Source organism: Hylobates moloch, unplaced genomic scaffold, assembly GCF_009828535.3.
Source record: "Hylobates moloch isolate HMO894 unplaced genomic scaffold, HMol_V3 SCAFFOLD_13, whole genome shotgun sequence".
Taxonomy (NCBI): domain Eukaryota; kingdom Metazoa; phylum Chordata; class Mammalia; order Primates; family Hylobatidae; genus Hylobates; species Hylobates moloch.
The window spans coordinates 27128781-27156455 of record NW_026652288.1 but is presented as its reverse complement, the minus strand read 5'-3'; the positions used below and the strand labels follow the sequence as shown (position 1 = coordinate 27156455).

Genomic DNA, 27675 nt, shown 5'->3' with positions numbered 1-27675 from the left:
TTCTCTGTACTCTGCTACGAAGATTTTACTTATGACAAAGACCTTGAAAATGATTTTGTCAAAGGTGGAAGGTTCAAATGCAGTGACCTCAGGCAGCGCAAGAAGTATCTGAAAGAGTTAATGAACTGAAAGGAAAGATAGGTCCACTGATGGCTAATCAAAGGATCTAATGGACCATGAGCCAGGCTTTGCCCAGGAGGGTGGGGTTGAAGGGGAGAGTAAGAGAAAAAGTTGGCATCTGGAGGAGAAAAATGTATGAAATGGATCAGGCTAAGAACTCAGCATTTATTTGTCTCTCCTACCCATTTCCATCTTCTGTTCAACCACTCAGGCAGCTGAACTCTCCATCAAGTTTCTGCCTCCCCAACGTAATATGGAAGTCGTTCTGGCTGTAGGACCCCAGTTGATTGGAATTGGAAAGCACAGTGCAGTAAGTAGGATGCTGAGATGGAACAGAAATAGATTTCACAGAGATGGGTGCAAGGGTGACATCTATACCCAGGAAGGTGTGTGAGGTGGGCCTCCTGGTGGGCATGGCTTGCAGTCCTGGGGAAACAGATGGGAGACCTCACAGCGGGAAGACTGGGAGCGAGGAGAAAGTCTCCCTGCTGATTTCCCATTGTGCAGGCTGCAGAGCTCTATCTGAATCTGGACCTTGTCAAGGAAGCAATCGATGCTTTCATCGAGGGTGAGGAGTGGAACAAGGCGAAGCGTGTAGCTAAGGAGTTAGATCCCAGGTAAGCTTGTAACCCCTTCTTACTGGGAAATTCTCTTTTACTTCCTTTTGTAAAGACTGGGAGAAAGTCTTACGGGGAGGGTTGGTATTCTGGAACATGAAGATGGAGCTCTCTGAACATCTTCACAGGTATGAAGACTATGTGGACCAGCATTATAAAGAGTTCCTCAAGAACCAGGGCAAAGTGGACTCGGTGAGACTTGCAGAGTTAGCAGGAGGCAGAATGCAGGGAGAGACTCAAGATTCTCTCCCTCTTCTTTGCCTCATGTCATCTCTTTTCTCTTGTAACTCTGTCTTCCATTGACCCAGCTGGTGGGTGTGGATGTGATAGCTGCTTTGGACCTGTATGTGGAGCAGGGCCAGTGGCACAAGTGCATTGAAACAGCTACCAAGCAGGTACTGCTCTCTTCCCATTCCCAGGTTTTCTTTACATTTTCCCTTGATTCCCCACCTGCCTCAAAGATGCATCTCTCCTACACCTCCACAAAAACCCAAAGCCCAAAGATTTCTAATGGACATCAGAGAAGCTCAGTCTGAAACTGGGGTCAGAGGTTTGCATACACCCTTTGTCCCCTCAACAAATACGTGGCCTCAAGTCACCTCACTGCTTGGTCTTGCTGATCCGAACCTCACTCATGCTTTTCCTCCACCCCTGTACAGAACTACAAGATTCTGCACAAGTACGTGGCTTTGTATGCAACTCACTTGATCCGGGAGGGTAGTTCTGCCCAGGCATTGGCCCTGTATGTACAGCACGGAGCCCCTGCTAACCCACAGGTACCAGCCTTCTCCTTGGGTTGAATGTTTCCACAAGGAAACTCTTTCTCCTCTAGAACCACCTATCTCCTCAGGAACTATCTTCTCAGAGGATTCTATCCTTAGAGAACATCATGCCCAGAGCCCCCCACACATCTCCAGAAATGTACAGCCTCTCTGGAGGCTGTGTATTTGCTAAGCGCATGGGGAGGTTTGCAGAAACTTCCGACTTCTGTTCGAAGAAACACCCGTGGAGCTCCCCATGCTGTTAGCAAATACACAAGCACCTGTCTTTCAGAGATAAATCCTGCACACACCTCTAGGGCCTTTATTGACTTCCTCCAGAGAATGAACACTGCTCCCTGATCTGAGAGTCACAGCCCATTAATGTTGTGACTCTGCATTTACATTTGTACAGTTGCCCACACTCACACAGCACCAGCTAAGAAAGTTATTTCTTCCTCTTTTCTCTTTATCAAAAATAATCAGCACTTAAAAATAATTCACTTCATTAAAAATAATCAGCACTTAATAATCTGCCACTGTCGGCCGGGCACGGTGGCTCATGCCTGTAATCCCAACACTTTGGGAGGCCGAGGCGGGCAGATCACGAGGTCAGGAGATCAAGACCATCGTGGCTAACACGGTGAAACCCCGTCTCTACTAAAAATATAAAAAGTTAGCTGGGCACGGTGGCAGGCACCTGTAGTCCCGGCTACTCGGGAGGCTGAGGCAGGAGAATGGCGTGAACCTGGGAGGCAGAGCTTGCAGTGAGCCGAGATCACGCCACTGCACTCCAGCCTGGGCAACAGAGCAAGACTCTGTCTCAAAAATAAATAAATAAATAAATAAAATTTAAAAAATAAATAAAAATCTGCCACTGTCCCCCAGCCCTTGCACACACACACATACCCATTTCTACACACAAAGCCTATTTCTCCTCCCTTTGGCCTCACTTCCACTTACTTTCTCTTCTAGCTGTGCCCTTCTCAGATGCCCTTCTTCCCTCTACCTCTAGAACTTCAATATCTACAAAAGGATCTTCACTGACATGGTGAGCTCTCCTGGAACCAACTGTGCCGAGGCCTACCATAGCTGGGCTGATCTTCGAGATGTCCTCTTCAACCTGGTGAGGAAGTGAAAGGGCTGCTTTGTCTGTCCTTGTCCTCATCTCTTCTTTCATGCACATAAACCTTTATTCCCAGATGTATTTTACCTTCCTCTGACAGGTGGCCATCAGAGACCACTCTATGGCCCTGGCACTCCTCTGACCCCTGAGCCAGGCTGTGCTGTCTCCCTCCTCTAGTGTGAAAACCTGGTGAAGTCCAGTGAGGCAAACTCTCCAGCCCATGAGGAGTTCAAGACAATGCTGCTGATCGCTCATTACTATGCCACGCGCTCTGCAGCCCAGAGCGTCAAACAGCTGGTGAGATGTACGGGGGTGGAGGAGCACTCAGTCAGAAGGGCTCATCTGCAAATGTATAAAGCTGAATTGATTCACGTTCTGGATTCTTCAGCTTGGGCTCTTGAATCTCCTCACCTCTCTTTCAGCTTCTCTTCTGCCTAAACAAATCTTTAGCCCTTGCTGAGGTTTTCTTCTTCTGACCTTTTTAGGGCTCTGTGCCCACACAGCCTCAGCCTCATTATGTTTAAACATCCAAATCGCATGATTTCTTTATTCACCTCTTATAATGTACACATATTCTGGGCTTATTTTTGACTGTTCACTGTATATTTATTTCATGTACTTGGATGATAGAATTCTAGAAGTGGAAAGAACCTCAGAAACAATCTAGGTGGCCGGGCGCGGTGGCTCACCCCTGTAATCCCAGCACTTTGGGAGGCCAAGGCGGGTGGATCACTTGAGGCCAGGAGTTTGAGACCAGCCTGGCCAACATGGTGAAACCCCATCTCTACTAAAAATATAAAAATTAGCCAGGCATGGTAATGTGCGCTTGTAGTCCTGGCTACTCAGGAGGCTGAGGCACGAGAATTGCTTGAATCTGGGAGGCAGAGGTTGCAATGAGCTGAGATGGCGCCACTGCACTCCAGCCTGGGCGACAGAGTGAGACTCTGTCTCAAAAAAAAAAAAAAAAGAAAAAGAATTGAACCTAGGCCCAGGTCTCTTGTTCAGAGAAAAAAAAAAGAAAAAAAAAAACTAAGACCCAGAACAGCTTGAGATCCAGAGCAGTTTAATAATAATTGTTGTTTTTTAGTTCTGTGGCTGCCTTACAGGATCATTGGTCTGGTAGCTCAGTCACTTTAGTGCCATATTCATAATGCTTTGACTTTAATCCCAGGAAACCGTGGCTGCCAGGCTTTCTGTTTCACTCTTGCGTCACACCCAGCTACTACCTGTAGACAAAGCCTTCTATGAAGCAGGCATTGCTGCCAAGGTGAGCTGGGACAAGGAAGGGTGGGGCAGATGGGAGGAGTCAAAGGTTGGAAAATAGAATATCCCTTCTGCTCTGGTAGAGGAAAGCTGAGTGTAGGGCTGATGTTACAGAGGATGTAGTCCTCCTATGTCTTCCTGGATTTTTCTCCCTGGATCCCAGAGAAATAGCATTCAAGCCCAGCTTGCTCACTCCCATTTGCATCTGGATCCCAGAGAAGTAGCATTCAAACCCAGCTTGTTCACTCCCATTTGCAACTCTTCTCTGCTGCAGGCAGTTGGCTGGGAGAACATGGCACTTATCTTCCTCAATCACTTTTTGGACCTGACCAATGTGAGTAGGGAAGCTGTGCCCCGAGGGTGGTGGTTTTTGCCGGTCGCAAGCTGTGCCTAGCTCATGGTTGCCCACTCTATTGCAGGCAATCGAGGAAGGGACTCTAGATGGCCTTGACCACTCTGATTTTCAGGATACAGACATTCCCTTTGAGGTGCCACTCCCAGCCAAGCAGCATGTACCGGTAAGGGCACAGGGTTGGAAAACGGGAAGGCCTCACCAGTGTGAGTGCCTTGAGGAGGGAGAACATCTTTGTGCTGCCATCTTTGGAAGGACCTCAGCCCTCACTGTTCTTTCAGTGAAAGTAGAAGCAAAGTAGAAAGAAAAGGCTGTGACTGCATCCCCCAATCCAAGGAGGATTTGTGGCTAAAAGCTGGTATACAGTATGAGGGCTTAGCAAACCCCCTCCTCACCCATCCACCCTAACTTGCCCTGCCCTGCCCTGTGTGAAGCTACCATTCCCTCTTGTCCTTTCCAGGAGGCTGAGAGAGAAGAGGTTCGAGACTGGGTGCTTACAGTCTCCATGGACCAGCGGCTGGAGCAGGTTCTGCCTCGGGATGAGCGTGGCGCCTATGAGGCCTCCCTAGTGGCAGCGAGCACTGGGGTTCGAGCCCTGCCCTGCCTTATTACAGGTATAGAAGCCTACAGCACCCCAGATCCTGTGGTGGGTGGAAAGCAGCAGGATCAATACGCTTAATTTTACTACGATTCAGTAAAGGGTACAAAAGACAGGACCATGCTTTCTACTCCCCAGGCCGCTCCTCATTTTTCCCTCAATCTCTCTCAAACCCCAGTTCATCATTTTTTCTTCCTCCACAGGATACCCCATTCTGAGGAACAAAATTGAATTTAAGCGGCCAGGGAAGGCTGCTAACAAGGACAACTGGAATAAATTCCTTACGGCTATCAAGGTTAGAGAGGGGGACTTGAAGAATGAAGGCAGAGGGCAGCACTAAAAAAGAAAAAAAACAAGTCTGGGTGCAGTGGCTCACACCTGTAATCCCAGCACTTTGGGAGGCCAAGGCGGGCAGATCACCTGAGGTCAGGAGTTTGAGACCAGCCTGGCCGACATGGTTAAAACCTCGTCTCTACTAAAAATACAAAAATTAGCCGGGCGTGGTGGCGTGCACCTGTAATCCCAGCTACTCAGGAGGCTAAGGCAGGAGAATCGCTTAAACCCGAGAGGCGGAGGTTGCAGTGAGCTGAGATTGTGCCACTGCACTCCAGCCTGGGCAACAAAGCAAGACTTTGTCTCAAAACAAACAAACAAAAAAACCCACATACACACTAGAAAGATGGGTGGGATTACAGGAAGGCAGATGCAGACCCTGAAGCCTGCAATGGAGCTGATTTTCTATTTCCAGTACTAACAAGTTCCTCTCATGTTCTTCCATTTGCTCACAGACCTCCCACAGCCCAGTGTGCCAGGACGTGCTGAAATTCATCAGTCAGTGGTGTGGAGGGCTCCCCAGCACCAGCTTTTCCTTTCAGTAGTCGGTAGAGCTGAGGAAGAGTTAAGGCCTCTCCCTCATTAAAGTTTTATCAATAATTGAGACCACTGTATTCTTTGATCAAAGTCACTCCCAACACCACACAGTGCCTTTTCCCCAAAAGGAATCATAATCAAGTAGAAGAAAAGAGAAGTTACTTTATTACAATTTGTTATCTCATCCTGAGGTCAGGGCCCCTTGCTTAGTGGGAAAAAAACCCTTTAGGACTGAGTCTCGGAACAGCACCTGCTGGACAGAGGGGAGAACCAACCCAGGTCAGAGGGGAAAGCAGTATGGCAAGACCTAGACCCAGTTCTAAGAGCACTTCCCTGCCCCCACTCTTACCCAGGCCACTACCCTCAAGGCCCATTACCTGTCCTAAACCCAACTTCTCTGTGATGCCCGGATTTCTTGATTTTGATCCAGTAGCTGCTCATTTTCCTGCCTTTTACATTGAGGAGATTCAAGCTCTGTCATTTCCTCTAGCTGCAGAAGAAGGTGGAGTTAGACACCCTCGCCCTGAATGATAGGTCAGCATCTTTTTTTTGTTTTGTTTTTTGTGGCGGAGCCTTGCTCTGTCGCCCAGGCTGGAGTGCAGTGGCGCGATCTCGGCTCACTGCAACCTCCGCCTTCTGGGTTCAAGCGATTCTCCTGCTTCAGCCTTCCAAGTAGCTGGGATTACAAGCACCCGCCACCCCACCTAATTTTTTGTATTTTTAGTAGAGACAAGGTTTCACCATGTTGGCCAGGCTGGTCTCAAACTCCTGACCTCAAGTGATCCGCCTGCCTCAGCCTCCCAAAGTGCTGGGATTACAGGTGTGAGCCTCTGCACCCGGCCGGTCAGCATCTTTTCAACACAGCCAGTCTCTGTGGAATGAACCCTTCCTGTTCACCTTCCTTACCTGCCCCTGAAGTCCGTCCTTCCTGCAGGGCCCAACTCCACGTAGAGTGAATGCAGCCACACAGCAGTAACCAGATAGAGCAGCCTCCCCTGCAGACATGAGCAAACAAGGGATCCAGAGAGCCAAGGCTGTATCCTGAAAAGCAAGAAGGATGGGGAGTAGGAGGGAGTAGGGCAAGTGCAGCAAATAGGGGAAATTAAAAGGGCAGGACCAAGGCTTTGTAGACCACAAGAAGGAAGAGAATGTGCTCACATAGATTCTTGTGGGGTCAAAGGGGCAGTCAATATGTCCCGGCCCCTCATCCAGTGGTACCAGAGGATCCAGCAGTCCTGGGTGGCAGTCAGCAATAAGGCGGCGGCCACCGTTGGCCACAGTGAGTGACACAGCAAGCAGGAGGCCCAGGGAGCAGGCAGCGGACAAGAGCAGGTTCACCAGAGCTAGTGCCAGCAGGGCCCAGTGCTGGCAGGGACAGGAGATCAGGGTGAGCAGCCTGGGCCTGGCTAACTCTCTCAGTGACTAGACACCCAGTTTCTCTATTTGAGGCTCCTCCAATCTATTGAAAGACCAAGCTCAGTCAGCCCCCATTTCCCTGACTCAAGCCTACTCGTTAAAAGCTCCAGGAAGTCCTTTCTCACCAGTGGAGAGCGAAGAAGGTTCCTGGACGCCAGGAGGGCCACAAGTCCCACGGAAACGCTCTGTGGAAGACACAAAGCCTTTGGCCTGCTGGGCTCTCCGGGCGCCCGGCCCCCGCCCCGGGTCGCCTGCTGCGCTCACCAGCAGCCCCGAACCGACGGAGATGACATTGGCCACGGTGTACTCCGGCGTGACAGCGCCGCGGGGATTGGCCACGTGCCGCAGGACAGTGCCGTGCAGCACGGCCCCCAGCAGCAGGTTCACGTGGCCCACCAGGATCAGCGCGAGGCCCACACGCATCAGCCGCCGCGGCCCCCGGGCGGCGTCTGCAAAGCACGGGGGAGGGCAGGGTTGAGTCGGGCGGGGAGGGGAGAGGCGGCTTGCGGTGGGTTAACCGCGGGCAGTAGGACGGGCCAAGGGTGGCCCCAGGGGAAGGAGACTAGACGCCAGGGCCCGGAAGTTACCGAAAGCGCAGAGACTGCAGCGCCTCATCCCGTCCGCCCCGCCAGCCGCAGGGCCGCTCTACCTGGGCCCGGCCCCGCCCCAACCTGGGCCCCGCCTCCGTCCCGGGTCCCCCCTCCCACCTGGGCCCCGCCTCCGCCCCGGGCCCGCTCCCCCTGGCGGGAAGGGCGCGAACACACGACGCTTTTAGCAAAAAGTAGACTTTTATTACAGCAGCAACTGAGGCGAAACGAATGGCCCCCCAGGGCCACCACTGCAGCACCACCTTTCTCTCCCGCCCCGGCCGCCCCAGCGGGATTGTAGAATTCGGCTCCCCTAGTGCCCGTGGGCCTCCTTTCCACACAGGCTGGGCGGGAGCCGGCAGATCAGCGACTAGCCCCCAGCTAGAAGGCCCAGGCCCACGTCTGTGCAAAACAAGTAAACAAAGTGCAGAGGGGAGGAAGAGAGGGGAGGGGGAGGATGATGCTCAGAACCAGGGAGCCCCCCCAGCCCTCCTGAATAATAAAGGAGGGAAGGGGCTTCACAGGGTAATACTGACTGGGGGGAAGGGACAGGAGGGCTGCAGCACGTCCAGGGACAGCCACAGCGCAGATCAGGGCCTGGCCCGAGTGAGCTCTAAGAGGAGACGGTGACAGCGGCTGAGTTGAGGGTACTGTTCCTGGCAAAATTGAACTTGTTCAAGGTCTCTTCTAGCAGAGAAGTCAACCGGCTCTGGTCAGCCTGGGGGAGAAGAGCTCAGTGAGATGGGGGCTGACAGAAGAGAAGGCATGGGGGCAGCCAGGGCAGATGAAGGCAGAAACCTCACCTCACTAATGAAGCCCAGCTGTACCAGCTCAGCCGCCAACTCGGGGATATTCTCATCTGACAAAGAAACAGGAGGGGGTGAGTACAGTATGGGACTGAGGGACCTGGGGCCCTTCAGACAGCCCCACTAGGGCTAAATTGTCAGATCCACCCACTGCTTTAGGGTCTAAGATAGTCATTCTGTGTGAGTCAATGTGTTACTGCCTTGTCACCTCCCCCACCCCTGAATATGTCCCTAAAAGATAAGGCTCATAGACTCTCCATCCTCTGAGGGAAACGAGAGACTCACTTGGCATCAGGTCACAGCTCAGGTGCCGGTTCAGTTTGTCCTCCAACTTCAGCAGAAGCGTCAGCTGGAGAATAGGACAGTCAGAAAATGAGACTTTTCTTCCCTACCCTCTGGCCACTAGCCCTGCGCAACCCTAGCTAGCCCTGAGCCTTACGTGGTGTTTGACTCCCTCCTCCACCGACTCAATGTTGCACTGCATCAGCACCACCTAGGGAGGGAAGAGAGAGTCACTCTAGAGACCTGTCCGTAAAAAACCCAAAACCTAGACGTCTTTCGAGCCCATAGGACATGGCTGCTAGGGAGCATTTTCTCTAAAGGATAGAGCCTTATTTGAGATGTCCTCTCTCCCTTCCACCACAACCATGGAGACAATCCACACCCACACAGCCCCCACCTTGCGAGTCTCCACCTCAGCTGGTTCAGGTGTCGGAGTCTTGACAGAGGGGGGCACAACAGGTGAAGTCACCTCCTCCTGCTGTGGCTGCTGGGGCCGAGGCAGCCCAAAGGCTGTCAGAGGATAGATCCCATTCCTGGAGGGAAATGAAGACAGGTCACATGGGCTCTGTGGACACCTTAGGATACCCAACCCTGACTGCTTCCTCAAGAAAGCCTGCCTTCTCACTCTGCTCTCACCTGACATCTTCAAGGAATTTATCTAATTCCAGAGCTGGTGACTGAGAGTACCTGGACGAGAAAAGAGAAAGGAGATGGAGGGAAGGAAACAAGCAAAATAGCAAATTCAAGCATTCCCAGAGAATGGACAGTTTATAGAGCCTCAAGAGTGGTAGTGACCAATCTGCCCCTTTCAGACCCTCTCAGTTAACTCACAAAGTCTGAACTGGTTCTCTTCCTGGTCCTGCAGGGATTTCAGCCAGTACGGCACTGGTATCCATGTTTTTGGTGATCTCCTCCAGAGCGTTCTCTGGGATCATGTCTGGAGGGCATGATGGAGTGGGATGTTATGAAGGGATAGTCAGATTAAATGTCATAGAAGGCATGCAGGCAAAGGGGTAAAGAATCCCTTTGGAGGCCTGGCACAGTGGCTCATGCCTGTAATCCCAGCACTTTGGGAAGCCGAGGCAGACAGATCACTTGACGCCAAGAGTTCAAGACCAGCCTGGCCAACATGGCGAAACCCCATCTCTACTAAAAGTACAAAAATTACCCAGGCATGGTGGCACATGCCTGTAATCCCAACTATTCGGGAGGCTAAGGCAGAAGAATAGCTTGAGCCTGGGAGCTGGAGGTTGCAATGAGCTGAGATCAAGCCATTGCACTCCAGCCTGGGAGACAGAGTAAGATTCTGTCTCAAAAAAAAAAAAAAAGAATCCCTTTGGAAATAGAAGAGGAAAGCAAGCATGCCAGTGATAGTTACAGGGCTCCAGATTGGAAGATTATTCCCCATAGGGCCAAGAGGACTCACGTTGGTGTCCCACAATGCAGTGGGCAGCAAGGAGTTTGAGCGAGGGCACTTCAAACAATGCTGGGTGGAACAGAAGTTCTCTGGCTGTTGGTCTGCGAGCAGGCTCAGACTGCAGGCACTTTTGAATGAACTCCTAGAAAAGAAAACAAGGAACTGGAGCAGGCATCTGGCAAGCCCCCCAATGTGTTCATCTTTATAGCTCTCATTCTACTTAGCACAAGGCTTTGTACATAGCAGGGGCTCAGCACTTACTGAGAAAACAATATATTGACAAATGCACCTGAAAGGGCTTCAAAAACTGTAAGATATTATATGAAAGATACCATCCACTGCCTTTCTGGTTTTAATTATTTTTCTGCTTTCCAACTACAAGCTTTCTTTTTTAATGTTCACACCTTTTTTTTTTTTTTTTTGAGATGGAGTCTCGCTCTGTCGCCCAGGCTGGAGTGCAGTGGCGCAATCTCGGCTCACTGCAACCTCCGCCTCCCGGGTTCACGCCATTCTCCTGCCTCAGCCTCCCGAGTAGCTGGGACTACAGGCGCCCAACACCATGCCCGGCTAATTTTTTGTATTTTCAGTAGAGACGGTTTCACCGTGTTAGCCAGGATGGTCTCAATCTCCTGACCTCGTGATCCACCCGCCTCAGCCTCCCAAAGTGCTGGTATTACAAGCGTGAGACACCGCACCCAGCCCCACACTTTCTTTTTCCTTAGTTTCTACCTCTCTGCTTTATTAGCCAACTCACTGCCTATCTTCTTTTCTAAATCTTGCCAAATTTAGCTTCTCTCTTCCCAAACTTACCCAATGTGATCAATATTCACCATCTTTTTTATTTCACAAGCCTAGTATCACAATTTCCTTTGCCCACAATCACTGAATTCACCGAATTTCCCAGGATTCCTCTAACCATTCTGCCTTATTTTCTTTCTTTTTCCTGAGACAGGGTCTTGCTGTGCCACCCAGGCTGGAGTGGCACGATCACAGCTCACTGCTGCCTCAACCTCCTGGGCTCAAGCAATCCTCCCACTTCAGCTTCCAGAGTAGCTGGGACCACAGGCATGTGCCACCATACCCAGATAATTTTTATTTATTTTTTCATAGAGATAGGGTTTTGCCACGTTGCCCAGGCTAGTCTCGAACTCCTGAGCTCAAGTGATCCTCCCACCTCAGCCTCCAAAAGTGCTGGGATTAAAAGTATGAGCCACCGTGTTCCACCACCGCCTCCTTTTCTACCTCCTGCGCGTCCCATGACAATTAACCTGCTTTCCTGCTTTTAACCTTGAAGGCTAACAAGGTCACACACCTAATCTTTCACTTGAATACTCCACCTCAATGTTGAAGTAGAAACTTACTCCACACTATCCTCCTGACTTCCCACTAGTCTTCTTTTCTCTTCTGTTCCCTACTATACTTATCTAATGAGTTACAAACTGTTCTTGTTTGGACCTTCCTGTCCAGACTCTACTTACTATAGTCTATCAACTGATTCATAACCTTATGTCTTTTACATCTTAGCTCATTATTTCAGGGCACCGTCCCTAACTAAAACTGTATAAATATAAAATCCCAAACAACTGATTTAATTTAAATTGACTGATGTGCTTAAAAATATAAAAATGGCTGTCTGAGAGTACACAGCAATTGCCTGAAGTAACCATCAAATTAATTTACCTCCATGTAGACACATAAATTAACACACATTTTTTTCTTCTCTTTTTTTTTTTTTTTTTTTGAGACAGTCTCACCCTCTTGCCCAGGCTGGAGTGCAGTGGCCCAATCTCAGCTCACTGTAACCTCCGCCTCCCGGGTTCAAGTGTTTCTCTTGCCTCAGCCTCCCGAGTAGGTGGGACTACAGGCCCACACCACCATGCCCAGCTAATTTTTCTATTTTTAGTAGAGACAGGGTTTCACCATGTTGGCCAGGCTGGTCTCAAACTCCTGACCTCAAGTGATCCACCCGCCTCAGCCTCTCGAAGTGCTGGGATTACAGGTGTGAGCCACTGCGCGCAGCCAACACACAACTTTTTTTTTTTTTCTGAGGGAGTCTCGCTCTGTCGCCCAGGCTGGAGTGCAATGGCGCGATCTCGGCTCATCGCAAGCTCTGCCTCCCGGGTTCACGCCATTCTCCTGCCTCAGCCTCCCGAGTAGCTGCGACTACAGGCACCCGTCACCACGCCTGGCTAATTTTTTTGTATTTTTAGTAGAGATGGGGTTTCACCATGTTAGCCAGGATGGTCTCGATCCCCTGACCTTGTGATCCGCCTGCCTCGGCCTCCCAAAGTGCTGGGATTACAGGCGTGAGCCACCGCGCCCAGCCTCCAACACACAACTTTTAACCCCAGTATCATCCATCTTAACCCCCTTACCTGTACGTTTCTATGCAAAAACATGGTAGGCACCTCCCAAGAAAATGTTTACAGATTTTTCGTGTCCTTTCTGTTATGTTCCCTAGCTCTTAGGAGCATATGCCCAGTGGGTACAAAGGAAGAAAAACCAGAAGACATTTGAAGGTCAGTTGAGAACGGAGTGATCCTGAAGATCCTTACCCTCTGTAATGGGTCTTCTAGAAGCTGGATGGCACTGCTGATGGCTTCCTGTGGCACATATGAAGACTCTCCATTGCCCTGAATCTCCAGCACTGCCATCTTCAGTGAGGAAGAATTAAAAAAAAAAAAGTAGACACCTAAGAACTTCAGTGCTCCCACAATCACTCCCTCCAAGCCAGCGCCTTACTTGTCCTCCCTCCATTGCCAATTCCATCTTCTCATTTGACCCCTTTCCCCCCTCCCCTCCAGTCTCCTCACCTCCAGTGCACACATGCCGAAGGAGTAGATGTCCACTGCTGTTGTCACATTAGTGACTTCTAGGGAAAACAGAGAAGGCTTTGGTTAATCAGAGGATTGGGGGCTAGGGTTGGCAGGAATGCCTTAGAAAAAAAAAAAAAGAAAAGAAAAATATTTTGTATGCAGGTAGAGAAGGCCTAGAAGTTTCAGTTATATTGCCTCTGTACCTCAAGTTATAAGGTGCAAAAGCAGGGGGATGAGGACAGGGCAGAGAAAGCAGGAAGGCTCACCTCCATACTCTGGTGCAAAGAAGTGTAGATTCTTCTGCTCTTCTCGACAAGTCTTCACATGATTGTTGATAGTGTCAGGAGCCACTGGGAGTAGGGGAGACACCCACAATCTGACCACCATCAACGAAGAATAGTCTCACTCCAGAGAGAGGCCCCAAAAGTCAAATTCTCTCCTGAAGTCTCCTTTCTGATGACCCTCAACAGTCATAAACATATTCCCTTTCCTGTCCTGAACTACAGACCACACATGGATGCCACCTACCTCCCCTTTCTTAGGCCTACTGCTTCTCATCTAATGTCCCTAACTCAGGAGCAACAAAAGCACCAGACTAAATTAACAGATACACAGGGGCTTCGGGCTGGTCTAGAAGCAATGAAGTTTAAGGAAAAATTTTCACTTGTACCGCGTTCACCTTCCCTAAATCCCAGGTACATCTAATCCCTGCTCACATGAAAATATTTGGTTTTAGTTTTTTCATCCACCTTGCAAATAACATAAAAACACAGGCAACCCTTCCTAATCTGGGGCAATTGGAGACCTCAGGAACTTGGATAAATAAGGATAAGAAGTATTAACATACAGCTCAGAAGGTAGCCTCCTTCTTACCCACCTTTGCTGAGTGAAACTCAAAAACAGCTCAGAATTGAGCTAATACCCTTGAATCTGTTCCACTTTTAATCCACCAAAACGTTTTAGACTCCTGTTCTACCCCCTTATTCCTCAACACTGCCTGCCACAGGGCTGAACGAGGAACCAGGACCAGGCCCAATTTGGACTCACTCAGATCATAAACAATGACTACAAGTCACAGAGAATCTGGGAGCACAGTATGATCTGGGAACTAGCCTGATGATGAAGGAGAACATGAATCCAGGAGGTAAGTGGCCAGCCAGGCAGAATCCACATGAAACAAGCAGGTCATGGAGGGGCAAGCAGGCGGAGGGCTGGCAGGGCAGAAGCTAAGCAGGCATAATTAGGCAGGGAAGATAGGGGAAGAGGGTTTGCTCCCACGACTGCATGCACTGGGCAGCCGCCAAGGGAGCAGAGGGAGCACAAACAGAGCCCCAAGTGGGGCAGAGGGAGCTCTCACCATTAGCAAAAATCCTATGAAAGACTGTTGGGAACAGAGCAGCCCGTAAGCGGGAGGGAGGAAAACAGAGAAAAGTTGTGAGCGATGGAGCAGCCAAGCCCCAGACAAACGGACATACAAATACCACACAGACACAGCACACAGAAATGTTGTACACTGCACACAAATACATAGCAAATGAAAGCACTCACAGCAGGCACAGCCTGGAACCTCCTCTGGCAGGGTCTGGCCCCAGGATTCAAATCAAACCTCAAACCCATCTCTTGCCCTTTCCCAGCCTCCTATCAGTATCTCTGTATTAACCCCAATTTTCCCTTCAAAAAGGTGTAAGATTATATATCCTACCCCCTCTCCACTAATTAACTGGCCTCTCCTATGAATTACCTCTAGCAAGGTCCTTTCTCTTCTCACCAGCCCACACCTCAGAATTTTGCTCTGTTATCCCCCATTCCTTTCATCTTACCCCCATGGTTCCCAAATTCCCGAGGCTCCCCTGCCCAGAACCTCTCCCTCCCCTCACCAGAGCCAATCTTGATGAGTCCGTTGTGCTGGATGAAGATGGTGTCACAGGTCAGGTTCCCATGGATGATAGGGGGGTCACAGGAGTGCAGGTAGCTGTGGGGGCACTGGGCTGTTAGAGGGGCCACTGGGAAATTAAGGGCAGGGGGAACCCAAGGGTTAAGAGGAGCAAGGGCCAGGTCTCCTGCTGGTCACCATAAAGATAATCCCCACACTCTGAATCTCCATTATGCCTGATGATTTAAATAGCTGGATAAGCACTAGGAGAAAGAGGTAGGAGGTAAGTGTCGTGGTTAGGGCATTAGGATGCACCCTTTAAAAGACCCGTAGGGGGCCTAATCTTGACAGTATATGATTCGAAGAAAGTGGGGAGAGGCAGAATAGAACAGAAGAGTAGTGCCCTGAAATCTGTTTGGAGTAACTACATCAGGAAATATGGGTAAGAAACTAACCAGGTACTACTTACCTTAGGGCAGAGAGGATTTGTGTGCACCAACGCTTCCATGCCTGGAACAAAGTTTGATCCAAGGGTCAGCAGTAATTCCCTCTCTTAACTCTCTCCCACTAGCTCCTTCCATCCCTTCCTGATCAGCTTCATTATTAACATAGTCATTTTTACAACCACCCCCAAAAACCAGCCTAAAACTTTGTCTGCTCTCCTTCTATACCTTTTCATTCATGGTCTTGTGGTTCTTTTTGGTCTTCTTCAGAAATTGCTTCAGACTCCCAGATGACATGTATTCTGTGATAAAAATGACCTGGGGAGGCAAAGCACTTACTAAAAGGCCGTATAGTAGAAATGATCCCTTCCCTTGTAACTTATTTTAAATTTGAAAGTTTGTTAAAATTTCTCTCCTTTTGTTCTTAGCTTTACTTACCTAGACTAAATAGGGCAATGAAAACCATTTTTTTTTTTTTTTTTTTTTTTGAGACGGAGTCTCGCTCTGTCACCCAGGCTGGAGTGCAGTGGCGCGATCTCGGCTCACTGCAAGCTCCGCCTCCCGGGTTCACGCCATTCTCCTGCCTCAGCCTCTCCGAGTAGCTGGGACTACAGGCGCCCGCCACCACGCCCGGCTAATTTTTTTTTGTATTTTTAGTAGAGACGGGGTTTCACTGTGGTCTCGATCTCCTGACCTGGTGATCCGCCCGCCTCGGCCTCCCAAAGTGCTGGGATTACAAGCGTGAGCCACCGCGCCCGGCCAATGAAAACTATTAAGCAATAAAAGTTATGGGAAGAAGGAAGCAAAAGTTCACTCATTTTCTGCCCAATCTATAGCCACACAAAAGGCATAGGTGACAACTGAAGCCCTACTCTTATCGCCATTACAGCTGATTCCAGTTCTGTTTCAAAACTACCTTGTTTTAATCTCTGAGTGTAAAAGGGAACAATAATAAATGTAGCTAGTCTCTTTGCAGTAAGTTCAGGAAATATGGGGAAAAAATTCTTACCCTGGCCTTGTTCTCTTTAATGTCAGCCCAATATTTGTGAAACTTAACAATGTTAAGATGCTCCAATTGAATCAGATTATCAAACACAGCACGAACCTTTTCCTGAAAGCAAGGGAGACAGTGGAATAACAGAGTTCACAAATCACTGTAATGATCCTGAGAAGCCATTCCCTATCCCTCCCCAGAAACGATCTAACCCCAACATACTCTCCTCATGGGCAGCTTCCCAACACCAATTCCTTTCTAACATCAGTGTTCCAACATTCCCCAGGCTTCACCTTTTCAGCATCACCTACCTCCTGCAGCTTGTAGTTCTTGCGCTCAGAGAACTGTACCTCATTCCACACAACCTCTACACCTTCCTCTGTATCCATGGCCAGGTATGCACTGTCAATACCTGGTACATTCCGTTGATTCACCTGAGAAGAAATTCATATGAAACACAATTAAACTTATCTCACAAATCCTCCATTTTAACACTCCATATGATCATCTCCTCCTAGCCCCCAACCTATTGAAGTTTGGTAGGCCTCTTTTAAGACTTTGCTTTTCCAGTTCTCACCTTTCCAGAATTCACTCGCCCAAGAGTGACTGTACCATAACCCTACCTCTTCTCGCCTCTTCTGCCAGCGCCCACAGGGCGACTCTTCCAAAATCTCAGACTCATCTTCACTTTCTTCTTCTTCCTCTGGGGAAGCAGCTGAGGTTGTGGAGGTCACAGGAGGTGACACTGATGTCAGGCCAGGAGCTGAAGATGAGGATTCTACCTTTGGTTCTGAGCCACTGCTAAGTACTGTCTGGGACTCCCCCTCCGACATGCTGGAAGGAACACTCAGGCCTGCATTGGTTGGGGCAAATATGGAGGGAGAAGGCAGAGAAAGTCAGGATACATCTGTAAAGATTTGGTAATCCAGGCTGGACGCGGTGGCTCATGCCCGTAATCCCAGCACTTTGGGAGGCTGAGGTGGGCAGATCACCTGAGGTCAGGAGTTCAAGACCAGCCTGATCAACATGGTGAAACCCCATCTCTACTAAAAATACAAAATTAGCTGGGTGTGGTGACGCGTGCCTGTAGTCCTAGCTACTCAGGAGACTGAGGCAGGAGAATTTTTTTGAACCAGGGAGGTGGAGGTTGCAGTGAGCTGAGATCGCGCCACTGCACTCCAGCCTGGGTGACAGAGCAAGACCCCATCTCAAAAAAAAATTTAGCAATCCAGCTGAGCACAGTGGCTCACCCTTGTAATCCCAGCACTTTGAGAAGCCGAGGCAAGAGGTTCATTTGAGGCCAGGTGTTTCAGACCAGCCTGGGCAACAAAGTGAGACCCCATCTTTACAAAAAAAATTTAAAAATTAGCCGGGCAAGGTGGTACACAGCTATAGTCCCAGCTACCCGAGAGGCTGATGATGAGAGAATCACTTGATTGCCCAGGAGTTTGAGGCTGCAGTGAGCTATGATCATGCCATTGGCTAGGCAACAGAGGGAGACCCTGTCTCAACAACAACAACAACAAAAAGATTTAATAATCCTAATACTTCACCTGCAAATTCAAAAGAAAATAAAACAGGTCAGGCATTTAAGACCAGCCTGGACAACATAACAAGACCCCAGTCTCTACACAAAACTTTTAAAAATTAAAAATAGAAAACACACACCACCTTTGTTTCCTTTAAATCCAAAATCAGAATCAGTCCTAAATACTGAAACATTAACTATTCTCCTCACTCTAGTCTAGAGAAGGGGAGCTATCTTAGTTGAAGATGACCCACCCAGGAATGACAAACACAAGATTTATGGCAGTCTAACCCCACTTAGAGTAAGGTTCAAATCAACAACAAAATCAGGTGCTCCATTCCTTCTTGGCAAATACTCATCCAATAGGCTTCCCTTTGAATCCCCAAGTACACCCTATTTGTACTGTGCTCAAGAATTAAGCTATGTGTGGCTGGGCACAGTGGCTCACGCCTTTAATCCTAACACTTTGGGAGGCCGAGGTAGGTGGATTACCTGAGGTCAGGAGTTCTAGACCAGCCTGACCAACATGGCAAAACCCTGTCTCTACAAAAAATAAAAAAATTAGCTGGGTGTGGTGGCACGCACCTGTAGTCCCGGCTACTCAGGAGGCTGAGGCAGGAAAATCACTTGAACCCGGCAAGCAGAGGTTGCAGTGAGCTGAGATCGTGCCACTGCACTCCAGCTTGGGCAACAGAGTGAGACTCCGTCTCAAAAAATAAAAAAATATAAACTATGTGGGCGCTATTCAGAACAGATGACTCCAGACTCCAAAATGTTTCACTGAGACAGCCTTAAAGCTAGACCTGTAGCACCCTCAGCCAACTTATCCAGCTGAAACACTTGGCTAATTTATCCAGCTAGAACTAATCTTGGCATTCACTATCCATCCCTTCTCTACACAGAACAAGCCCACTAGTCCATGGTGAGGCTACCCTTGGGGCAGATGACTGGCAGTTGTTAGTGACTTCATCCCTGATGACCTCACCTTTCCTGTGATGTGAGTGTGACAAATGGGTATTGGTTAACAACATTTTTTTTTCATTCACTCATTTAACAGATGTTTTATTAAGCATTTATTGTGGGCCATGCACTGGGCTAAGCCCTTGAGATACAATAACAAACAAAATAAATGCCCACATTCAAGCAGCCACAAATTCAAGTCAGAGCTAAGACTTTAAGCTTCCAGCTTTCATTTCATTCACATTGCTCAAAGGCTCTGAAGTTTCCATTCTCTGGGGGACTAAATCTGATATAGGTTATTTCCTTTTTGGCAGAGGGGATGGAGTCTCACTCTGTCACCCAGGCTGGAGTGCAGTGGCGCAATCTCGGCTCACTGCAACCTCCGCCTCCCAGGTTCAAGTGATTCTCCTGCCTCAGCCTCCCGAGTAGCTGGGACCACAGGCACATGCCACCACACCAAGCTAATTTTTTGTATTTTTAGTAGAGATGGGGTTTCACTGTGTTAGCCAGGATGGTTTCAATCTCCTGACCTCATGATCCACCCACCTCAGCCTCCCAAAGTGCTGGGATTACAGGTGTGAGGCACCACACCTAGCCTAGGCTATTTCTTACAAGTACAAATAACTCAAGGTACAACTTTTATAGGAAAAAGTATTATACAGCATAACATTTTTTTCAGGGTCGTGGGTACTTCAAGAAAAAGAATTCTCAAGAGCTAAATGCCATTAATTTGTGCAAAAAGTCTCAAGACAACCACTTAATGTTATTTCATATCTCTAAGAACAAAGACTGTGAAGGAGTTGGAACCCGTGTGTGCTCGGCTCAAGAGAGTTCTCTACAGTATGAAAGAGAGACCCTGGGCCAGGCAAGCTGGCCCATGCCTGTAATCCCAGCACTTTGGGAGATGGTGGCAGGCAGATTGCTTGAGCTCGAGTTCGAAACCAGCCTGGGCAAAAAAAAAATAAAAAAATATACAAAAATTAGCAGGGTGTGGTGGTGCACGTCTGTAATCCCAGTTTATTGAAGAGGCTGAAGCACGAGAATCACTTCAACTCAGGAGGCAGAGGTTGCAGTGAGCCCAGATGGCGCCACTGCACTCCAGCCTGGGTGACAGAGTGAGACTATGACTCAAAAAAAAAAAAAAAAAAAAAAAAAAAGAAAAGAAAAAGAAAGTGATATCCTGGAAAGTAAATGTGCTCCTCTAAGTTCAGAAGTCTCCAGTCAACACACCAATCTTTTGAAAAACCCACATTTATTTTTAGAACTCTCTAATGCCCATTTGTGCCCATCTCTGCCCCCAATCTACACTACGTTTAACTCAGGAGATTTTTATTAGAAGACAGTCTAGTAAATACCAAAGAGCAATAGGCAGTACAGAGGAAATCTGGCAAGATATTCTTTCCCTATGTTATTTTCTAGATCCTGACTTATTCTAGAGAGATTTGCCAGGCGCGCTGGCTCATGCCTGTAATCCCAGCTACTTAGGAGGCTGAAGTGGGAGGATCGCTGGAGAGGGATTTAACTCAGCCAGCCAGGAAAGCTACTATCTGCCTGTTTTAGTAATCTACCAGAAAACTTCTGTTAGAGATCATGTTCCTTCTTCTGAAAAGTAGCTAAGAAAATGGTAAGACACTATCAGTTACTTCCTTGAGCAGCTGCATTCACTGAATGCATCTAGAATCTGAACAACTAAATAAAATTCCCAGCCAGACTACAGTAGGAAATAACAGTAGAATTCTAATACAGGAAAGCGGTAGCCAATGGGCTCCAAAGAAACTTCTGGACCGAGGACACAAACAACTAATCCACAGTAGGGCACCACAGGAGACACAACCCTTCATCAGAGATAGATGCCCTTGGAATTTGCTTATCCCCCCCCCACCTTCCTAATTTTTGTGACTTTTTGTCCCTTCCTAATTTTTCCTTCGCAGGCAAAATGAGGGCAGTGCCCAAGATCCTCCAGCACTCCTCCTGTTGATGAAGAAACCTCTGCGACACTGGGAGTTTTGCCTCGGAGCCGCTGAGAGGTTTTAAAGAGATCACACATGGAAACGCCCCTATACGCCCATAAGGGGATTCTCCTCGCCGCCTCCAGCCACCCTGAGACATGCAAGTAAGTGTGTTCACTTTGGAGTAATGCAGATCGCCCTGCAAAGTTTTTCCCCGAGACTTTCGTTTATTGGACAGCAGCCCCTCTGCGTGTCAACTCCTCTGCAAGAGCTCGCGAGCCCGGGCCTCTCAGCTGTCCTCACCCTGAGCAGACCAGAGGGCCTCTGAGACCCGCAGCACAGTCCAGTCGGAAATAAAACCGCTCGGGGGAGGAACCTGGCCCCTAGAATTTCACACTCCAACAGGTCGCATGCCCTGCGTCTGGAAGGCAGCCGCGGCCCGCGCGGGCACCAGGCTGGGGCCCAGGGAGCCAGCGGCGGCCACCTCATCAAAGGCCGGCCCCACAGCGCAGTCAGGGGCGCAGGCCACGCCCCCGCGCAGTCTGCGCGCCGCCCCGCGAGCAGGCCCGGCCAGGCCGCCGAGCTTCCGCAGGCCTCCGGGCCGCAACCGCCGCCCCCGCCCCCGCCCCCGCCCGCCGGGCCCCGCCTCTCTCAGCCGGAGTTCCAAGCGAACGCCAGGGCCTCCCGACCCGCGCCCGCAGAATCCCGGGGCGCCGCCGCCAAGCCAGAGAGGCCAGAGAGGGCTAAGCAGCGACTGCGGGGCCGAAGCGGCCCCTCGGCTCCAGCAGGCAGGCCCGATCGGGCCTGGGCTACTGAGTGAGCAGGGCCGCCTTCAGCACCCGCCTGGCGGGTCCCACCGTCCCGGGCCTCGGAGGCCGATCCTTTCGTCCTCTCGCGAACCCCTCCCCCCGGGGCCCTCTTTTCCCTGGGCGCTCACCTCCCGACTCCGCGCCCCGCAGCCTGCGCTTCAGCTCCAGCTCGGGTTCCGGGGCCCCGGATCACAGCGACTCCCTCACAGCTGCGCTCCTCAGCGCAACCGAACTGCGGACCCCGCCCTCGCGGCGCCCCGACCAACAGATGGGCGGTGCCGCACCGCCGGCAGGTTTCCATTGGGCGACGTTCTGGGTGGGCGGGGCCCGGCCTCCTGGCGTTCGCTGAGGTAGGCTTCCACCCGCTCTTCTCCCCTTGCGCCGGTCCAGCGGAGACCTCTCGGAGGGGTCGGTGTTTTCGGTCCCAGCTGGGGCTCGTCTCTCTGACTACCCCACCGCCCGGTCGAGGTGCCCCAGATGGTTCTGCTGGACGCAGGGAGGGCCTCCTACCTCTTCCTGAAGGCGCCATGACAGTTCTAATGCCCGGAAAAGACAAAAGGAGCGAAAGACGTAGCCTGAGTCCGAGAGGAGCGCCCCCACCCCAGCCCCCGCCTGCATTATTTTGGAACGAGACTGGTGTGCAGGACGCCAATTCTCTGGAAAGCTTTTAAAAATTACCTAACACTGAAAATTAGTAGTTAACTCTTGGTGATTGCTTAGCACTATTTGCTTAAACTTTGTAAGAGGTTTTCACAGATGTTATTTCATTTGATCCTCATAAGAACGAACTCATTGAAATTATCATTCGGTGGTAGTTGACAAATGCAAAAACCTGAATCAGAGGTATTAAGCTATTCACCGAAAGTTAAGTTGGTAAGAGCCAAGTCTAGAATCCGAAACAGTAAATTTCATCAAAGGAGACTACGTTGAGAAGATGTTTGGAAAGAATTTAGATTGGTTTCGAGTTAGTGGAAAGAAAAGATGATAAATTCTTGGTGAGCTATTAATCTGCGAAAACTAAGCGCGGAGCCTTCAGGATGGAAGTTCACTCTGCCCTTAGACGTGTATGATGGAGGGGAGATGATGAATCAATCAACAGAACTTGGAAATGTCACAATCACCAAATTTTACTGTCCTTAAAGGGAATCTCTAATCCTGTTTCACTGGGAGAAAGGACATCTGGCAGAAACCCTCTCGTTTTCTCATCATCTCAAAATACTCATTTTTAAAACCAATCTTTCGGCCGGGCGCGGTGGCTCACGCCCAGCACTTTGGGAGGCCGAGGTGGGCGGATCACTTGAGGTTAGGAGTTCAAGACCAGCCTGGTCAACGTAGTAAAACTCCATCTCTACTAAAAATACAAAAATTAGCCGGGCGAGGTAGCACATGTCTGTTCTCTAAAGCTGCTTGGGAGGCTGAGGTGGGAAGATCACTTGAGTCCAGGAGGCAGAGGTTGCAGAAGGCCAAGATTGTACTACTACGCTCCAGCCTGGGCAACAGAGTGTGAGAATCCATCTCAAAAATATATACATATATATGTATATATTTTACCCTTTCTTCCTTGATTCTTCTATCTTTGGAAGAGGGGGGCTCAAACACCCTTTTTAAAATCTGATGTAACTTATGGGCCTTCTCTTGTACTTTAAAAAATGCACTTACCCAACAAATTTAGGATATAATTTCAGGAAATTGAGGTTAAGAATCTCTGCTCTGGGCTGGGCGCGATGGCTCACGCCTGTAATCCTAGCACTTTGGGAGACTGAGGCGGGCGGATCATTTGAGGTCAGGAGTTCAAAACCAGCCTGGCCAGCATGGTGAAACCTCGTCTCTACTAAAAATACAAATATTAGCCAGGCGTTGCTGATGGGCGCCTGTAATCCCAGCTACTCAGGAGGCTGAGGCAGGAGAATCACTTGAACCCGGGAGGCAGAGGTTGCTGTGAGCTGAGATCAGGCCACTGTACTCCAGCCTGGGCGGCAAGAATAAGACCCCCCCCCCCCCCCCCCAAAAAAAAAAAAAATCTTGGTTCTAATCTCAAAGGAAAAGATTAACCTTTCCTTCCTGTGGGCTCAAAACCAATTGGAACACCTGGCCCAGGGTAAACATTCATTAAATAACAGTTTATGTTATCATTAGAGATTCCCATTCTCTTCTGCCTGGGGCCTTATCATTATCAACCTTCCCCTTTCAACTAGGTCCTTTCAAGTATGCATAGAGGACCCTTTGGCATCCTCTAGCTCTCATTTTTAACCCTTCATTACATTTAAAATGATCAAATACTACCTGCATTTTCACCACCTCATGTCGTTATTTTTTCCTACTTATAAAAATAATACATGCTCATTGCCAAAAAAAACAAAAATATTCCCAAAACTATTTTAGTATAATGTAATATTTATATAGTAGCGTCTATGTGTTAGGCACTTTTAATTGCTTTATGACAATAATGCTGACAACGTAATATGAATATTAACAATTTCTGTAGAAAGTGAAATCTCTTATAATCCTACTTCCCGCAATAATTAAGACTTTGGTGTATTTTTTTTTTTTTCTTTTGAGATGGAGTCTCGCTCTGTTGCCCATGCTGGAGTGCAGTGGCACGATCTTGGCTCACTGCAACCTCCACCTCCCAAGTTCAAGAGATTCTCCTGGCCTCAGCCTCCCGAATAGCTGGGACTACAGGCGTGTGCCACCATGCCTGGCTAATTTTTTGTATATTTAGTAGAGACGAGGTTTCATCGTGTTAGCCAGAATGGTCTCGATCTTCTGACCTCGTGATCCGCCCACCTCGGCCTCCCAAAGTGCTGGGATTACAGACATGAGCCACTGCGCCTGGCCTTTTATTTTTATTTTTCTAAGTATATATTCACATATGTGTATACAATTTTAAATGAAAACAAGTTTATACTACATAACCTTTTTCACTTTTTTCTACGGCAGTGCACATGGCACTACTTTAATTTTTTAACCACTGCTTTAATTTTTTACTTTACTTGGGTTTTTTTTTTTTTTTTGTCTTTTTGTTTTGTTTTGTTTTTGAGATGGAGTCTCGCTCTGTCGCCAGGCTGGAGTGCAGTGGCGCAGTCGTGGCTCACTACAACCTCCGCCTCCTGGGTTCAAGCAATTCTCCTGCCTCAGCCTCCCAAGTATCTGGGATTACAGGCACACGCCACCATGTCCAGCTAATTTTTGTATTTTTAGTAGAGATGGGGTTTCACCATGTCGGTCAGGCTGGTCTTAAACTCCTGACCTCATGATCTGCCCACCTCCGCCTCCCAAAGTGCTGGGATTACAGGTGTGAGCTACTGCACCCAGCCTTTTTTTTTTTTTTTTTTTTTTTAAAGACAGGAGTCTCACTCCGTCACCCAGGCTGGAGTGCGGTGACTCAGTCTCGGCTAACTGCCACCTCCACCTCCCCGGTTCAAGCGATTCTCGTGCCTCAGCCTCAGCCTCCCAAGTAGCTGGGACTACAGGCATGTGCCACCATGCCCGACTAATTTTTATATTTTTAGTAGAGAGAGAGTTTTACCATGTTGCCCAGGCTGGTCTCAAACTCCTGAACTCAGGCAATCCGCCTGCCTTGGCCTACCAAAGTTCTAGGATTACAGGCGTGAACCACCGTGCCCGACCCTTTACCGGTTAATTTTTAACCAGCAGAATATTCCACTGTCCAAATATGCCAGCATTTAATTAGTAACTACCTGTGGACATTGGGATAACATTCATCATTTATTATTATAAATAAAGCAGCAATGAGCATTTAGCTACATATGTCTTTTTTTTTTTTTTGAGATGGAGTCTCGCTCTGTCACGCAGGCTGGAGTTCAGTGGTACGATCTTGGCTCATTGCAACCTCTGCCTCCCAGGTTCAGGCGACTCTACTACCTCAGCCTCCTGAGTAGCTGGGATTACAGGCATGTGCCATTATCCCCAGCTGTATTTTTAGTAGAGATGGGGCATGGTGGCGCACGCCTGTAATCCCAGATACTCGGGAGGCTGAGGCAGGAGAATGGCGTGAACCCAGGAGGTGGAGCTTGCAGTGAGCCGAGATCGGGCCACTGCGCTCCAGCCTGGGTAACAGAGCGAGACTCTGTCTCAAAAAAATAATAAAAAAAGGCACCTGGCCGCGGTGGTTCATGCCTGTAATCCCAGTACTTTGGGAGGCCAAGGTGGAATGATCACTTGAACCCAGGAGTTTGAGACCAGCCTGGGCAACATAGTGCGACCCTGTCTCTATAAAAGAATTTTTTTGGCCGGGTGTGGTGGCTCACACCTGTAATCCCAGCACTTTGGGAGGCCGAGGCAGGCAGATCACGAGATCAGGAGATCGAGACCATCCTGGCTAATACGGTGAAAACCTGTCTCTACTAAAAACAAAAAAATTAGCTGGGCGTGGTGGCGGGCACCTGTAGGCCCAGCTACTCGGGAGGCCGAGGCAGGAGAATGGCGTCAACCCTGGAGGCGGAGGTTGCAGTGAGCCGAGATCACGCCACTGCACTCCAGCCTGGGTGACAGAGTGAGTCTCTGTCTCAAAAAAAAAAAAAAAATTTTTTTTTTTTTTTTTTTTTTTTTTGTAATTAACCAGGCATGGTGGCATGCTCCTATAGTTCCAGCTACTTAGTAGGTTGAGGCAGGAGGATCGCTTTAGCCTAGGAGGTCAAGGTTGTAGTGAGCCGTGATCGTGCCACTATACTCCAGGCTCTGTAACAGAGCAAGAAACTCTGGTATAGAGAGAACAATGGATATAACTTTGGGTACATTAATAGGAAAAGGAATAGAAAGTAAAGATAGAGGAGAAAAATTAAGAAACAGAGAGAAATGAAATAAATCAGTATTATGAAAAGGAAGTGAGTAGAAAGTTTTAAGAAAGAGCTGTTCAGTAATCCTGAATGCTGAAGTGATCATGGAGAATTAAGAATGAAAAAGAGCTTTGCAGTAGAAACTTATAATAAATTGAGAGTAAATTTTCAGTAGCGAGAGGATGAAATTAACATTGTAGGAGATTGGGAAGACAATAGAATTTTTCTGATGTACAAAGAGCCCTTACAAGCCAGAAAGAAAAAAAATGATCAACTCAGTAAAGAAATTAACAAAAAAACTTGAACAGGCAAGAAATTGAAGAGGAAATACAACTGGGCAATAAACATATGAAAAGATGTTTAGCTTCACTTATAATTAAATAAATGCAAATTAAAATGGGATATCTTTTTTTGATTAATGTATCATCAAAGTTAAAAAGGTTGATGTTACCCGGGCCAGGCATTGTGACTCATGCCTGTAATCCCAGCACTTTGGGAGGCCGAGGCAGGCGGATCACAAGGTCAGGAGATTGAGACCATCCTGGCTAACACGGTGAAACCCTGTCTCTACTGAAAATACAAAAATTAGCTGGGTGTGGTGGCACACGCCTGTAGTACCAGCTACTCGGGAGGCTGAGGCAGGAGAATCACTTAAACCCGGTGAACCTGGGAGGCGGAGGTTGCAGTGAGCCAAGATCACACCATTGCCCTCCAGCCTGGGCAACAGAGTGAGAATCTGTCTCAAAATAAATAAATAAATAAAGATCGGTATTACTCAGTGTTGGTAAGGATGCAGGGGAATAGGAACCTTAACATACTCTGGGTGGTATATTTTTGAAAAGCAACTTGGCAATATCTATTCAAATTTAAGATGTTCTTAGCCTTTAAAATTTTTTATTTATTTATTTTTGAGGATTCTCCATACTGTTGTCCATAATGGTAGTATCAATTTACGTTCCCACCAATAGTGTACTAGAAGGGTTCTCTTTTCTCTTTTCCCCACATCCTCATCAACACTTGTTATCTTTTGTCTTTTTTTATAACAGCCATTCTAACAGGTGTGAGGTGATATCTTACTGTGATTTTGATTTGCATTTCCCTGATTATTAGAGTACTTTTTTCATATACCCGTTAGCCATTTGTATATCTTCTTTTGAGAAATGTCTATTCAGGTACTTTGCCCCCCCCCCCCCCCCCCCCCCCTTCTTTTTTTTTTTTTTTTTTTTTTTTTGAGACAGACTTTCACCCTTGTTGCCCAGGCCAGAGTGCAATGGTGCAGTCTTGGCTCACTG

At 48.6% G+C, this 27675-nt stretch overlaps 3 protein-coding genes across 16 annotated transcripts in view; 1 reads left to right on the top strand and 2 right to left on the bottom strand.

Annotated features, from left to right (window-relative positions):
- The window catches only part of IFT172 (intraflagellar transport 172), a 44196-nt gene extending 38425 nt beyond the window's left edge, over positions 1–5771 (top strand). For 2 of the 10 annotated variants that reach the window (XM_058426343.1, XM_058426344.1), the window contains 13 exons: positions 332–430; positions 628–737; positions 866–929; positions 1046–1132; positions 1397–1513; positions 2511–2621; positions 2799–2918; positions 3793–3888; positions 4048–4218; positions 4304–4402; positions 4697–4850; positions 5038–5129; positions 5623–5771. In XM_058426343.1, coding sequence (XP_058282326.1) covers positions 332–430; positions 628–737; positions 866–929; positions 1046–1132; positions 1397–1513; positions 2511–2621; positions 2799–2918; positions 3793–3888; positions 4048–4218; positions 4304–4402; positions 4697–4850; positions 5038–5129; positions 5623–5712 — 1410 coding nt within the window. In that variant the 3' untranslated portion in view covers positions 5713–5771. Of the gene's footprint in view, positions 1–331; positions 431–627; positions 738–865; positions 930–1045; positions 1514–2470; positions 2622–2697; positions 2919–3792; positions 3889–4047; positions 4219–4303; positions 4403–4696; positions 4851–5037; positions 5130–5622 lie in introns of those variants that run through there. The other 8 variants (XM_032172551.2, XR_004251304.2, XR_004251305.2 and 5 more) reach the window with 8 other exon arrangements.
- Positions 4837–7798, bottom strand: KRTCAP3 (keratinocyte associated protein 3). 4 transcript variants are annotated; one of them, XM_058426352.1, is made up of 6 exons: positions 7385–7798; positions 7246–7305; positions 6863–7069; positions 6611–6745; positions 6082–6194; positions 4837–4877 (listed from the first exon to the last, which is right to left on the bottom strand). In XM_058426352.1, exons 1-5 carry the CDS (start codon positions 7541–7543, stop codon positions 6087–6089), a joined length of 669 nt encoding a protein of 222 aa, XP_058282335.1. In that variant the 5' UTR covers positions 7544–7798; the 3' UTR covers positions 4837–4877; positions 6082–6086. The 4 variants fall into 4 exon arrangements, with proteins under 4 accessions (XP_058282335.1, XP_032028449.1, XP_032028450.1 ...); XM_032172558.2 differs by lacking the exon at positions 4837–4877 and adding an exon at positions 5847–5957; XM_032172559.2 differs by lacking the exon at positions 4837–4877 and adding an exon at positions 5847–5954.
- A 91-nt stretch (positions 7799–7889) lies between these two features.
- NRBP1 (nuclear receptor binding protein 1) lies at positions 7890–21839 on the bottom strand. Of its 2 annotated transcripts, XM_032172556.2 has the most exons (19): positions 21713–21839; positions 16962–17191; positions 16650–16772; positions 16354–16455; positions 15573–15662; positions 15371–15411; positions 14906–15000; positions 14386–14409; positions 13295–13378; positions 13026–13084; positions 12768–12866; positions 10222–10354; positions 9627–9732; positions 9432–9482; positions 9193–9328; positions 8953–9006; positions 8799–8862; positions 8511–8566; positions 7890–8425 (listed from the first exon to the last, which is right to left on the bottom strand). In XM_032172556.2, exons 2-19 carry the CDS (start codon positions 17169–17171, stop codon positions 8321–8323), a joined length of 1632 nt encoding a protein of 543 aa, XP_032028447.1. In that variant the 5' UTR covers positions 17172–17191; positions 21713–21839; the 3' UTR covers positions 7890–8320. The 2 variants fall into 2 exon arrangements, with proteins under 2 accessions (XP_032028447.1, XP_032028448.1); XM_032172557.2 differs by lacking the exon at positions 14386–14409.
- Positions 21840–27675: the final 5836 nt, after the last annotated feature.